General features: G+C 51.2%; 2 protein-coding genes across 6 annotated transcripts in view; one reads left to right on the plus strand and one right to left on the minus strand.

The window, feature by feature from the left end:
- Nucleotides 1-2705, plus strand: part of CLCN1 (chloride voltage-gated channel 1) — a 45065-nt gene extending 42360 nt beyond the window's left edge. For all 3 annotated transcript variants that reach the window (XM_029581324.1, XM_029581323.1, XM_029581325.1), the window contains 3 exons: nucleotides 589-693; nucleotides 870-956; nucleotides 1320-2705. In XM_029581324.1, the coding sequence (XP_029437184.1) occupies nucleotides 589-693; nucleotides 870-956; nucleotides 1320-1697 (570 nt within the window). In that variant the 3' untranslated portion in view covers nucleotides 1698-2705. The remainder of the gene's footprint in view (nucleotides 1-588; nucleotides 694-869; nucleotides 957-1319) is intronic.
- Nucleotides 2706-8140: 5435 nt separating this feature from the next.
- FAM131B (family with sequence similarity 131 member B) overlaps nucleotides 8141-14368 on the minus strand; it is a 38573-nt gene continuing 32345 nt past the window's right edge. For all 3 annotated transcript variants that reach the window (XM_029581408.1, XM_029581407.1, XM_029581406.1), the window contains 3 exons: nucleotides 11884-12081; nucleotides 11212-11355; nucleotides 8141-11103 (listed from right to left, as the gene is read on the minus strand). In XM_029581408.1, coding sequence (XP_029437268.1) covers nucleotides 10601-11103; nucleotides 11212-11355; nucleotides 11884-12081 — 845 coding nt within the window. In that variant the 3' untranslated portion in view covers nucleotides 8141-10600. The remainder of the gene's footprint in view (nucleotides 11104-11211; nucleotides 11356-11883; nucleotides 12082-14368) is intronic.

Genomic DNA, 14368 nt, shown 5'->3' on the forward strand with positions numbered 1-14368 from the left:
CACTCTGTGACCTTCAGCATGGTGTCACTTGGAGTTGTGACTCCTGTAGGCCAACTCCCAATCCCATCACTGGCACCAACTCTCACTCTGTGACCTTCAGCATGGAGTCACTTGGAGTTGTGACTCCCGCAGGCCCAACTTCCAATCCCATTACTGCCACCAACTGTCACTCTGTGACCTTCAGCATGGAGTCACTTGGAGTTGTGACTCCCACAGGTCTAACTCCCAATCCCATTACTGCCCCCAACTCTCACTCTGTGACCTTCAGCATGGAGTCACTTGGTGTTGTGACTCCCGCAGGCCCAACTTCCAATCCCATTACTGCCACCAACTCTCACTCTGTGACCTTCAGCATGGAGTCACTTGGAGTTGTGACTCCCGCAGGCCCAACTTCCAATCCCATTACTGCCACAACTCTCACTCTGTGACCTTCAGCATGGTGTCACTTGGAGTTGTGACTCCTGCCAACCTAATTCCGAATCCCACTCCTGTGTGGAGGTGGAAGAGGAAAACTTTTTTTCTACGCATGAGCAGAACCTTTTAAATCAATGTTTTTTTCCCCTCTGTCATTGCCCATGGGGGCATTAGATTCTGGTGTGGGAGGAGGCGGAACTGGAGAAACCGGTCTGTTTCGATAGCTGTCGCATTGACCCATCGCCCTTCCAGCTGGTGGAGAGGACGTCTCTGCACAAAGTGAGTGTGATGGGGGAGGTCTCCTGTATGCCTCTCTCGCTCCGTCTGTCTCTCTCTCTGTGTTTTTGGTCTCCCGCTGAGCAAGTGGTGAGATATATTTGAATAAGTGAAGGAACGGAAGAAGCTGGGGAGAGAGAGATGGAGCTGTGACTGACACTGAGTGCTCTCTTCCCCAGATGCACACGCTTTTCTCCCTGCTGGGGCTCAGCCACGCCTACGTTACCAGCATTGGCAAACTGAAGGGAGTTTTGGCACTGGCAGAGGTAAGGAGGAGTTCATTCCCTTACTCCCTCACCCCGAGCCTGCATGCGGGTGAACACCCCCAGTCCTGGGGCTCCTGCAGAGCAGGCTGAGGCCTGAGGAGCTCGTGACACGGGAGGCCTCATGCTGCTCTCTTGCCGGTGTGCTGTGTGACAGCTTCAGGCGATTACAGGATTCTGTAGAAAAGGGGACGTGAGAGCAGTATGGAAGGCGTAGTCAGTCAGGGGCAGAGCCGGGGATTAGAGCTGATGTACCAGGAGGGAGGCACAGAGGAAGCAGAGACGGAGCGGATAGACTGCAAGCCAGCCTAATTCCAGAATGGGGAATGTGCTGCAATTCCCGACTCTTCCTTTCCTTCCTCCTAGCTCCAGAAAGCCATCGAGGGCTCCACCCAGTCTGGGGTGCACCTGCGCCCCCCCTTGGCCAGCTTCCGCGACGGCAGCCGGACCCTCTCCAGGAAGGACCTCCCCCCTGCAGTCCCCTCAGGTGCCAGGACCTGGAACCGACAGAGCGGCAGCTGCGTGGTCCAGATGGAGGGTGTCCAGGGCAGCCAGAGCCTGACCCCCGTCCCCGAGGGCACGCCCACCCCTCCTCCCCCCCCCACGGACACCGACGCGGAGCTGGACGAGGCGGAGCTCGCCAGCCACGCCACCGAGAACATTCGGCAGATGCTGCTGGACCTGGAGCTGCGCTGCACGGACCTGTGCGGGGACGATGACGAGGAGGGAGAGGCCGCGCTATAACAGTGGGATCGCCGCCACGCCGCTCCTTCCCGTCCACTGCCGCTGGAGGAGGCCAGGGTGGCCTGGCTGTCGCTGGCGGGGGCAGGAAGGCTGCGTGGCCTCCAGCCCCGCCCCCTTCCTCAGGAATTCCTCCAGGGCCGCGGCACAGGGCTCGCTCTCCAGACTCTCTGCGCCTTTTTTTTTCAATTCTACGTATCGTAAATGGGGAAATATGGAAATGATGTCATTTTAGATACAGGAAGGTGTAATTTTTACTATTTCTCAAAGGTCTTTAAGGGTGGATATAGATTTATGTATGTTTTGGCGAGAAACAATGGGATCAGACCCGTTGGCTGGAAAGGTGTGTGATACTGTAGGGCCTAGGGAGGGACGGTGCTTAGAGGTCAGGTCCTAAAGGTCAGCGACCTTTGACCTCTGTTCTTCCTTGGGTTGCCTCGTATCTCAGAGACATGAATGTACCTCAGTCCTATAGTCTTAAGAGCCTCTGTTGGACAAGCTGGATCTGCACTGTCCTTGCCTCTCTCCCACTTGCCTTGACCTGGGAGTGAGGACGTCAGCTGAAAGACAAAGGTTTCAAAACTTAAAAATAATCTTGCCCTTCTGTGTCTCTTGGGTGTCCAGTTTGACTTTCTGATGCCTCATTTATGGATTAATATACTCCAAAAATAGCCTCAGACTCTGAATGTAAATGTGCAGACTATGTAAATGTATTAATAAATAAAAGCCACGGAATGGGGAGTGGAGGGCGGCCATCTTGGGGATGGAAAGGCAGCCATCTTGGTTTGCCTAAGTCTTTATTTAAGGTCCCAGGGTGCATGCACTGCAGGTTTTGGACAGAGCTAGAGGAGAGACATACAGTATATGAATGTCAGGCATGGGCTGAGAGCGAGCGACAGGAGGCACAAAGGCCTTGATCTTGTGAAATTTCCTTCATTGTGCAAATGGGAGATGTTCATCCTGCAGCCTCTTTGTCTCTCGTACTGTAAAAGAAAAGATATTTGTGGAATATCTGCTGGTGTCACACTGAGATTTGTCCTTCTGTTGCAGTATTTTGTGCGCAGCTCCAAGCTGAGAAAGACTTTGATGATGGGAGATATTTGAGGAATGAGACGCTGCACCCGGGCCCACAGTGGCTTCCGGGATGGTAGCCCCGGGGGCGGCGAGGGGAAGGGGGAGGCGGACGGCGGGTGCTTCTGTCTGAAATAACGGTGGCGAGGGCGATGATTAAAGGTGGAGATTGATACAGAGCCCAAGGGGAGAGGGGGGGGGGGGGGGGGGTCACCAAATGTTACCGAATCGGCAGGGATGAGCTGAGACTGGAAACTCAAACTTGTAAAGCCAGGAAATTGCAGGAAAGATTCACTTTCAGTTTTATTCTAAGCGGTCAGGGGTCGGAAACAGGACATGTTCAGGTGCTTAGACCTGGAAGGCAGGCTTTCTGGCCTGTAAAAGTTAAGGTGATAGAAAGATCCCAGTTTGGGGAGGTTTTGAGGGATGGGGAATGGTTCTTTACGCCTTCGGATCTGTTGCGTGCGGCCTTTTCCCGTCTGTGCTGTGATGTTCCTCGGCTCCAGGTGGCCCCCTTACAGATTCTTCTCTCATGTTTTCCCCTTGGACTTTCACGTTCCCTATTCACTCCATTTCAAAAGGCAGGAAACCCCTGGTCAGTGTTTGCCCCTCGTTATCCCTGTCCACCCCTCTCCTGCCGCTCCCTCCCATGGTGCTTGCCTGTTCATCCGCTCACGTCGCTTGTAACGCGTAGGCTTAAAAGTCTCACAGTACTCGCCAGGAGCACGGAACGGGCTGCAACTCCCTCCAGAGCCCCTTCCCATGATAGAAACCAGCCTCTGGGAGTTCAGCACTTCTGACTTCCCCCCTTCCCTTGCAGGGGCTGCGTCTGCTGGTAACAGCCCTGAAACGACCCGGCATTGTCTCCACAATATCATGGCCACCGCCTCTGATAGCTTATGGCGGTGTCACTTCCTGTGTGAACAGGAAGCTGAACCCTCTAGCCCCGATACCCCTCCTCGCTCTCACGCCTTGTGCTGTCACCTTGCCCTTTTGCAAGCTGTTCATTTCCGTGCCACGCTCTGGGCTGGCCGAGGGAAGCTCTTAATGCGCGCCATTTCGCAAATCAAACTCGTAAAGTTTATTTAATAAATAAGAAGAAGAAAAGAAGGTGAAAGATGTTCTTGATCTGATTGATTCCTGGGGGTTAGGAAGACACGATGGGCCCCGAGCCCCGTCTCTGTGATGCGATGAGCCCTAAACGCCTGCTGTTTCTGTTCTGAGAGTATTCAATGGGTCCTAAGCCCCATCCAACTCTGGACCCTAAGCCCCTTCCATCTCCATTACGGCAAGAGGGAGGAACTGAGTGGCCCCTAAGCAGGGGGTGAGGGGGTGGCTGCTTCCTGAAATAATGAGGCAGGACACAGATGGCAAGGCCTCAATCCCTTTATTTGCTTGGGGACTGCACATGCTGTGAATTCAGCGCATCTGGCTGTGGCAGAGTCATAACAATATAGATTTTATATTTGTGTGTGTGTTTATATATATATATTTATATATATTATACGTATTTATAATAATTCACCTTTTTATTTTCTGGAATCACATATCTTTAAAAAAAACAAACCATGCAGACAGGCAAAATTGATCAAAGGGTTCGGAGCTGGAAGACCATGGAAAGTACCAGTGGGGAGGAGGGGGACAGGGGAAGGGGGGGGGGGGTGACAGTTTCTCATGCAGTCCTGAGGGAGGGCCACTCTGCCTCTGGAGGGGGTGGGCACGCTCCGTCTCCCAGTGGTCCAGCATGGTTGGAGGGGCTGCCGTGCTCTGCTGCACACGCTGTCCTGTATATGCAAGACACCTGCTGACTCCCAGCTCTCCCCCCTCCCCCCACACAGCAGGAGGGTGGGGTAAAGGGGTACGGTGCTGCCGGAGGAGCAGTCCCTCATGCCCAGGACACACTCCATCTCCCAGTATAGTCCTGGGGGGGGCTGTGCTGCTGGAGCCGTATGTCCTTTATAACCGGGGCAGGCGAGTCTGGTCCTGCAGTGGCACAGGTGCAGCTTTCACAATGAATACGCAGGAGATTATATTTGTATGCAGGGGAGACCAGATCTGTTTTGTGGCTCATTGCCTACGCTTGCTCTATAATCAGGGCACACTCCCTCTCTCTGTAGGAGGCGCTGTGCAACCGGAGGCCCTGTCCTTCCTAATCAGGACATGCTCCACTGCCCAGCACCCCAGCATGGTCTTTTGGGGTGGAAGGTAAGTAGGGTAGGGATTTCCCCAGGGTGACAGCGTGGTGGCTGGCGTTCCTGCTCTGTGAGAGCTGCATCCTCCCTTTTACGACTGCAGTGCAGGGGGAAAGCACGAGGCTGCGTTTTCTATGCTGTCTGGTCCCATCGGCGCCACGCAGGGCCTCACGTTCCCTTTGAGGGAGAGGGCGAGCTTCTGTTCTGGGGGGAGTCCAGCAGGGAGGCAGATCAGGAACCCACGACCCATGCCTGTCCCTCCGGAGGAGTTCAGTTTCACTCCCGTAAGCACGGCTCCTCGTGAAGGGGCAATCTTTGGCAGGCCCTGTGCATCTCCCCTTTAGGAGATAAGAGGCAGAAGGAAAAGTGTTCCAAAAAAAATGTTCAGAGCTTAGATTAGGTACCCAAATGTAGGAAGATTTTTCATTCAAAATCCTTAAGCTGGAAACCTAAAACCTCAGCCTGTAAATGAAGACCTGAAATCCTTTTGCCGTGGTTAGGTCCCTAGTGCTGGAAGTCAGTGCTAAGCCTCTGCTCTCACCCTGCCCTTTCTACCTGCCCACACCTCAGCTCTAATGGGCCTTCGTTAAAAACCGACCCCTGCAGCGAGCGTCACATGACCTCACCCCCAAATGCAGCTGTGATGTGAGCTGGGGTGTCCCCCCTGGGGGAGCTCTTCCGAATCTCCCCCCCTTACGTGGGGCGAGCAGCTGTCAAATAGCTGGGAGGGAGGTTCCCTCACTAAAAGTAAAAAAAATAGATAATTCATGCAAGGCTCTGCATGCAAATCCCACCCCAAAAGCTGAAGCCCCTCACTTCTGCTGGTGACTGTTGTCTCTCCCCACCCTTTCTTCCCATGAGTCCTACGACTCCCCCTTCATCTGAAAAGCAGCTTTCTTTCTTAATGAGTAAAAAAAAGGCTCCTGCATTCTCAGACCCCGATGAGAATGCGGGAGCCTGCGTCCAACAGTCGCCAATGCAAGTCACAAGGACCTGGCAGGATCCCAAACATTAAATACACCCCATGCCACTATTCCTTATTTATTAACAGCAGTTTACAGATTTAACCTCTAGGAACTCATCCAAACCTTTTTTAAACCCAGTTACACTAACTGCTGTAACCACGTCCTCTGGCAATGAATTCCAGAGCTTAACTGTGCGCTGAGCGAAAGAGAATTTTCTTGGATTTGTTTGAAATGGGCTGCTTGCTAACTTCTGTCTCTCCCTCCCTCCCCTGGTGGTGGGGAAGGACATTTGCGAGAGGAGCAGCCGTCCATGGTGACCTCTGAACTCAGGGTATAATGCACCTGGTAAGCAGCAGGCCCTTTCTGACCAGGCTGGGCCGTGCGCTGGGGTTGCAGGTCCCCTGGTCAGAGGGGTCAGCTGGGCACTGCGAGCTGGAATTTGCACAGATCCCTATAGGTTAAAGAGTCTCTCGGGCTTCAGTGGCTGCTGCTGAGATTCCCAGTCAGACGGCTGCTGCGTCCAGGCGTTTGCTCCTCTTCTGCCTCCTGACTCCCTTGTGGACACGGGGGGGGGGGGGGGGGGGGGGCCTTCTGGATCACCACATAGAGATAATTGCCCCAAATCCGTGGCATTTGAAGAGGGCTGAGCTGAAGTCCTACTTTCAGTCAAGTCACCCCAGAAGCTCATCCAACTCACTGCAAGGAAGTGGACTCTTCCGGTCCCTCCGGAGAGCAGATGCAGTGGGATGTGCCTGGGCATCTCACCCTGCTGTGACAATGGTCTCTGCTTGCAGGTCATGGCGGGGACTAAGGGAGTCAGGCCATGACCGGCCATTCTCATTATAACACCTGCTGACTGTGGTCAAGCACTGACCTTGCTGACATTAGGCTCTGGCATATTTATTTGCTGGTTATCCACAATGCGGTGCAGCTTGCACGGATCTCCCTCTCCAAGGCTGGAGCCATAGCATCCCGAGAGGGTCGTCTTACTAAGGGGGTTGTGCCCCGTTTCTGCCTTTTACTGGGGGTGAGCGGCACGACAAGCCATTCACGATGATTGCAAATCGGTGCCAAAGTTTGCCTAAACGTCTGCAAAGCATTCTCAGTCAAAGCCGGCCTACAGGGACCACATTGTAAGCGAAGGCAAGCACAAGCGTTGCCACTGGCAGCCTCAGCCTCCACCCTGCCCACGTGCTGTGTAAGAAAGCAGCTTCAGCTGCCGTTTCTCCTAACCTTTCCTTGGCTTCCATGCACGTCCACAGGGCACCCAAACTCTGCCCCCCGTCCCTCCGTCCCTCTGAGAAACGCCCGCCCCACAGATCCATTTGCAGAAAGAGATCACCACTTGGCTGGGGGGGGGGGGGTGTGTGGTCATTTTGGAGGTTTCATGTCCCGCTCTGGTATTTTTTGCGGTCAGTCTATAAAAGGGAGTCTGGGTGTAGGGCACAGGCGTAAGACCTTTCACGTGCCAAATCGCACCCAGAACGGGTGGCTGGCACACTTAAAAGAAAATCAGGGGGTTTTTTACGTTAAATTTCCAGAATAAAACCAGAAAGGATTTTCTGCAGGGGTTGGAGAAGGATTTTTTTTTTTTTTAATTTCCAACTCTTAAATTTCAGCAGGTCCTCAGCTCATTCTGTGATATTTTGGTTTACTCTCAATTTTGGAGACAAAAGTGTTTTAAGATAAATTGGATGGCAGAAGCCCCTCAACTCATTCAGAAACTTCCTTTCTCTCTTTCCCACTAATTCCTAGAAGAGAGATTTTAGAGCTTATAAAGGAAATTTCTCTTAGGTAGCTGCCCCTGTTCTTATGCGTCTGTGTAAACTGGTGAGGGAGGGGTGGGGAGGAACCGCTGTGCTGACCATTACCAGAGCCCCATGCAGGAGTCACACTGATACACGTAAAGCATGAATACAGCACGGACAGCTGAAGAATAGATCCTCATCAGAGCCCCATGCAGGCTTTACACTGATACATGTAAAGCATGAATACAGCACAGACAGCTGAAGAGCAGATCTTCCTCAGAGCCCCATGCAGGCTACACACTGATACACATAAAGCATGAATACAGCACAGACAGCTGAAGAGCAGATCTTCATCAGAGCCCCATGCAGGCGTCACACTGATGCATGTAAATCATGAATACAGCACAGACAGCTGAAGAGCAGCTCCTCATCAGAGCCCCATGCAGGCGTCACACTGATGCACGTAAAGCATGAATACAGCACAGACAGCTGAAGAGCAGATCCTCATCAGAGCCCCATGCAGGCGTCACACTGATGCACGTAAAGCATGAATACAGCACAGAGAGCTGAAGAACGCATCTTCAAGAGACTCATGCAGGCTGATACACGAAGACTATGAGTACAGCACAGAGAGCTGAAGAAGTCTCTTGGGGAAGGAGATTTGTGCAACTTTATATGTATAAAAAAAAAAAGGATTAAAAAAGAAAGGAGACCTAGGAGTAAGACCAAAAGAGGAAGCATAAGAACCGAGAAACATGCACATCAATACTTAGAAGATCATAAATAGCTCAGCTTCTTTAAAGGCCATGGGGGTGAATTCTCGTTAAATGTTTTCCTCTCTCCTAATTGTGTTCTGGATTTTTCCAGCAGGGTTTGGTGCATTGTGTTAAATCGGATTCTTGCACAAGAGCTAAGGCTCAAGCTTGCATTAATCTGCGTTGCTGGCTCATTTCAGTGCTCTGTAGCCTCCTATTAAAATTCTCCCAAGCTGTGAAAGTATTGTGCTGCTGTCCCTGTGGCGGGATTACGCCTCCTTTGGAGGCAGGGCTGCAAATTTCAAACATAAAACAATGGTAAAATGTTACCCTTCAAGTCTGTGCTGCCACTGCAGCGGGAGTCGTGGTAAAGGGAGCGCATGACGGCAGCGGGAGAGCAATCCTGTCTGGCGAAGATGTTCCTTCCATGTTAGAAAAAAGTAATAATAATTCTGCAGAGAAATGAGAGGCGGTGTCTCTTAAGCAGCTCATTTAAGGAAGGCAGGAGGTGAAAACTGGATGGTGGACTTTTGTGCTATAAACTGGCGCAGTGACAGCATCAGCGCGACCAGGCTGGGAGTCCTTCGTTTCAGGGAGATGAAACGCACGGTCATGTGATGCTTCTGCACCAATCACGCTGCTCAGGCCCTCCAGGCTATTCTGTGGATTTCAAGGCCTGGCCCTGGAGGGCCGCAAGCTGCCTCACTACTCTGGGCACCCAGGAAGAGTCAAAGCCCTTTTAACGCACAACCCTGGAGCATGTGACTGCACTTGAAAAAAAAAAAGTCCCAAGATTATTGTTGAAAAACAAAACAATACAGCACATTCTTCTTTTTCCAACAATGTTTCTCACTATAGGCTTCACGGTCTCCATCCACGTCCTGGTGGGGCCCTACTTCACCTTCTGCTGTTATCAGGCACCATAAGAGCTTTCCTGCCATTTGGGCTGCCCCTTGCCAAAAACCTGTGGGCACATCAAGAAGGTCTCCAAGTTTGGTCATGTGGTGCTGCCCAGCCAATCACAACCCTGGACGTCCTTTCCTCTGGCGGCCATTTTATAAAGAAACAGAAAGGCATTAACTTTCTGGCCAGGGCCTGCGCTGGTTAGGAGTCAGGACTCCATGTTGCTCTGGCTAATGCACCTACATTCCCAGGCCTCCTTTTATTGTCCCCCTCGCCATCCTGAATTTCACAGCACACGCAAGGCTGATTTTCTGGGAAAACAAAACAAAACGCATCACTAGCACATGGAGAGGGAGGCCGCCCGACCCTTAATGCCCTCTGGAGACTTCTGGCTGGCTGCCATCAAAAGGCACAGCAAATGCGTTCCCCGTAGCTTCTCTACCACCACCCCCCCCCCCCCATCCCGGTACCAAACTCAGGGCTTTTTTCTGAACCAAATGTCGTCTTGCCTTTCCCACCCGGGGCTCAGCGCCCCAGAATGGGATTCAGGTAGAAGGCCTTCTTCCAATCTCCTTCAGGCAGAAGCAGAACAGCAGGCGGGGAGGCCGAACCCCGAGCTGGTCAGGGACAGAGAAAGGAAGCCAGGGAAGAAAACGTCAGTGCAAGAAGGTGGAAAGATGAACTCCAGATCTGCATCCCCCCAAGACGTGAAAGGGAACCCATGGAGGACAGAAAGCCTCCAGTGGTTTCCGATTCCTCCCTATTTTGGCATCTGAGTGAAACCCCCCCCCCCCACAAAGAGCCGTCCCCCGCCAGCATTCGCCCTTCCCCATTTCAACAGGTCCCGTGGGGGGGCGGAGCCTCTTCTAAAGCTGAGAGGAGAATCGAGAAGACTACCCCCTGCTCCTTTTGAAGGTTGGGAGAAGCCTGGATTTCCAGGGGCGGAGCTGGGAGTGCTAAGGTGGCCACTGGTGGGAGACGAGAACGCAGGGAGGAGAGAGAAAGCCTCGGGAGAGGGGAATGTGGGGGGTTGCACATGAAGGAGGAGGAGGAGGAGGACTTCCCGCAACCCTGATCCCCAGGACAGATCCCGCCTCTGGCTCAGAACGGCCCCGGCAAGCGTCAGGATAACCCAATGGAATCGGAGGGGGTGACCCAAGAAGCTATGGGGCAGGGCGAGCCCCCGCAGTGACGGCACAAGAAGCGCAGGTCCCTCATGTAAACTTTGATGTGGTTTTTGCACGATGGTGGGCGGAAGGAGGCTCGCTCCCCTCAGTTGTTGCTCTCGCCGTCTTCCTCGTCAAAGGACTGCACGCCGGACGAGGTCACGTCGGAGACCTTGCGGCCCAGGACGGCTCGGTCGGGCTCCTCGCGCGGCGACAGCGGCTCCAGGTCTCGGCACACGGCGTCGTCCTCCTCCGGGGATGGCTTCTGGCTAAGCAGAGGGGCTTTGTCCACAGGCAGGTCCTGCTCCTCCTCGGCGTGGACCCCCACCTGCACGCTGGCGGGCTCGACGGTGGTGCAAGGCGCGGGCTGGGACTGCCACACGTCCACCAAGCCGGTGCTCTGCAGGGTCTGCTGCTGCTGCTGCTGCTGCTGGAGGAGGAGGTTCTGCTGGTTCTCCTCAAAGTTCTGGCCGGCAAGGGAACCCGCGGCAGGGGAGGTCATCAAGGACTGGTCGCTCGGCTCCCAGGCATCGGAGGAGCCCAGGCAGTACAAGCCCTGGGAGACGTAAGAGTGGGGCCAGCTGCCAGACTGAGTCTGAGCAAGGTTATCTGCAAGCAACGGAGAGAAAAGGCAGTGAGACCAGGAGAGACGCCCTCTGCCCGCCCCCCTCCGTGTCTGCCTTTCTCCAGGCCCGTACGTGCAATTAGGAACGTTACCCTGGTTCTCCATCAGCTCCTGGTAGTTGTCGCTTTCAGGCGCCCCCACCGTATCCTGGTTGGAGTTCACGCTCATCTCCTCTCCCTCCATGGAGGACCAGGCCATGAGCGTCGCCTCTGAGATTGCAAACTGCTGCATCACCCCTTAGATGGAAGGGGAGGAAGAAATAGCATGTGAGACCCTTTCGGATATCTCAGAACCACCACCACCACCCCTGCCAGGTCCCTCACCCCCAGCCCAGGAGGAAATCGAGAGGGAATATACTCCTGCAATATACAGAGCCACCACTGGAGGGCAGGACAGCTCCATGGAAAGCTGAGTAACCGTGACTTGTACAGTGCAGACATAGCAGATTATTTACATTGATATCAAAACATTATCAATAAGATATCAATATTAGAAAACTGCTATTAATGCTACTAAAATAATAATCCTGCCGGCATTACTTTCTTTAAAAATCTAATACAAATACTTGTTAGATCATATAAATATTAATGCTGTTTTAAATTAACGCAACAAATAATCTCTTGATATATATATATATATATATATATATATATATATATATATATATATCTATATATATATAAATGAGAGGAAAAAAGAAGACTAATATTTGAATAATATTAATCAGCAATATTGATAAATGTGTGAGCCCGTTCGGCTCATACCGGCCAGGAACCGCGCCTCCTTCTCTCCATCGCTGAGGTCAGAATACGCGTCCACGTCCATCCGCGCTGTCTCGTGCGGGTTCTGCTGCAGGGGCTGCGCCGGCTTCCCCCAGCCCTGCCACTCAATCATGTGAGCAACGCGGCCCGAGCCCATGGCCGTTGGCTTGGTAACACGGTCTTTCATCGTGCGGGAGATTCCTGCACCGAGAAATGGGAGGGTACAAACCACAAGACAGCGTTACCCAGCAGAAAAAAAAGTTACAACTGCATCTCCGTATACACCTCATATAGCCCTCAGCATGCTGTCTACTCTCTGTACTAGAATAACACCTCGTATGGCCCTGCACACAATATCAGGGCTGTATAAATAATAATAGCACCTCGTATGGCCCCGCACACACCATCAGGGCTGTATAAATAATAATAACACCTCGTATGGCCCCGCACACACCATCAGGGCTGTATAAATAATAATAACACCTCGTATGGCCCCGCACACAGCATCAGGGCTGTATAAATAATAATAACACCTCGTATGGCCCCACAGACACCATCAGGGCTGTATAAATAATAATAACACCTCGTATGGCCCCGCACACAGCATCAGGGCTGTATAAATAATAATAACACCTCGTATGGCCCCGCACACAGCATCAGGGCTGTATAAATAATAATAACACCTCGTATGGCCCCGCACACACCATCAGGGCTGTATAAATAATAATAACACCTCGTATGGCCCCACAGACACCATCAGTGCTGTATAAATATAATAATGACTTGTATGGCCCTGAGCACACTGTCAGCATTGTATAAATATATTAACACCTTGAACGGCCCTGCACACAGTCAGCAGTGTATAAATATAGGGGCGGATTTTAAAAGGGTTACGCGCGTAACCCTTAAAAAAAAACCCTGCGCGGGGAGCCTACCTGGAGAGAGACGCTCCGAAAGGAGGAAGGGCAGCTGGGATTGAATGCGTTTGGTGAGCGGAACATCGTGACTCCCATCCCCCCCTTGATGTCATGAACAACAGACGCTTGCTGTGCCGATTTAAGGAGACACACAGTGGCGCGCAGCCGCCGGCACGCTGCCAAAGGGGCGCGCCCCTAGGGGAAAATTTGAAAAAAATGCCCGGTTGTATTCCCTGATGGGTAAAAAGAGGAAAATCAAAGTCTCAACTTCAACGCTGTTGGGTAAAGAACTGAAGGGTCCAATGGATACCCACATCATTCGAAGTGGGAGTCAGACCTCTAAGGAAGTTGCTCAAGAGATCTCTTTTTCATCGGGGGCTACTGCAAGTCCCGCCCAGGACCAGTAATCCAACGATACTCCCGAATATGAAGGGGTAAGTGTATTGAATACCCCTGAATTAAGGGAAGGAATAACAACCAAGGAAAATGGACAAAAGTCTCTAGATCAGGCCACAGAGGAAATACTGGTGCCTGAAAATATCTCTCTAGTAGATGTTTAGAAAGCCATCACAAAGGATGGTTTCCCAATCCATAACTCAGTCCACCATCTTCTCCACTGAAGTTAAAGGAAAAATGTAAGATCTTGGTAAAAGATTAGGTCAATTTGAAGCCTCTAATCTAGCAATGGGCTCACAAATAACATCTTTGCAAGCAACGGGGACTACTTTTACAAAAGACACTATGATAATGTATAAGAAGATAGAGAGTTTGGAAAATTGTTTGCGTAGCAAGAACTTGCGTTTTTTAAATTTTCCATACACAAGATTATTATCTCCTCAGGAACTGTTTAGAAAATATGTCAACGAGATACTTTGTATCTCTAATGATCTTTTGATATCTTAAATGTATTACGTATCTAACTTTAGGAGGGAAACTACAGAACCCGAAGGAGGTATTGATATTTTGAGTGAAAAAAGCCCTAACTTAACATCCTTTTTAGAGGCTTCAACAGATGAAATTGCCACAAGAGCCACATTAGTTGTGGCTTTTGGTCTAGAGCAGGATAAAAATCTTGTACTGCAAAAGTAGTTTAAAAATAAGAATTTTTCCTTTTGTGGCAAAGCGGTTCAGGTTTTCCCTGATGAGTCTCGGAATGCACAGCACAGGGGGAGACAATTTCTTCTCATGAGACAAAGGGTGTTAAGCCCTTGGCGCAACATTTTTTCTCAAATGTCCTTGTGAATGTCTTGTGACCTATCAGAGAAATAAGTTTGTGCTTCTTGAACCTCCTAACCTGGAAGTTTTCCTTACTGATGAAGGCGGATGAGGGAGTGAGATAGATGTGAGTTGGATCTTATGAAACTCTCTGATATATTCAATGGTTATTCGTAAATAATATTTTTCTTTTTATTAGGCTCCCCTTTATTGTGGACTTTTTGGAATAGCAAGCGCTGTACTTGCCTACGTTTTTTGTTTCTTGAAGTAGAATGCTGAGCCTGCTTTTTCATTTACCTTTCTTTTCCATTGTAAGAATGTCTGAGAAATTCAACAAAGTAGAAATAGAAAAAAAA

Source organism: Rhinatrema bivittatum, chromosome 16 (assembly GCF_901001135.1).
Source record: "Rhinatrema bivittatum chromosome 16, aRhiBiv1.1, whole genome shotgun sequence".
Taxonomy (NCBI): domain Eukaryota; kingdom Metazoa; phylum Chordata; class Amphibia; order Gymnophiona; family Rhinatrematidae; genus Rhinatrema; species Rhinatrema bivittatum.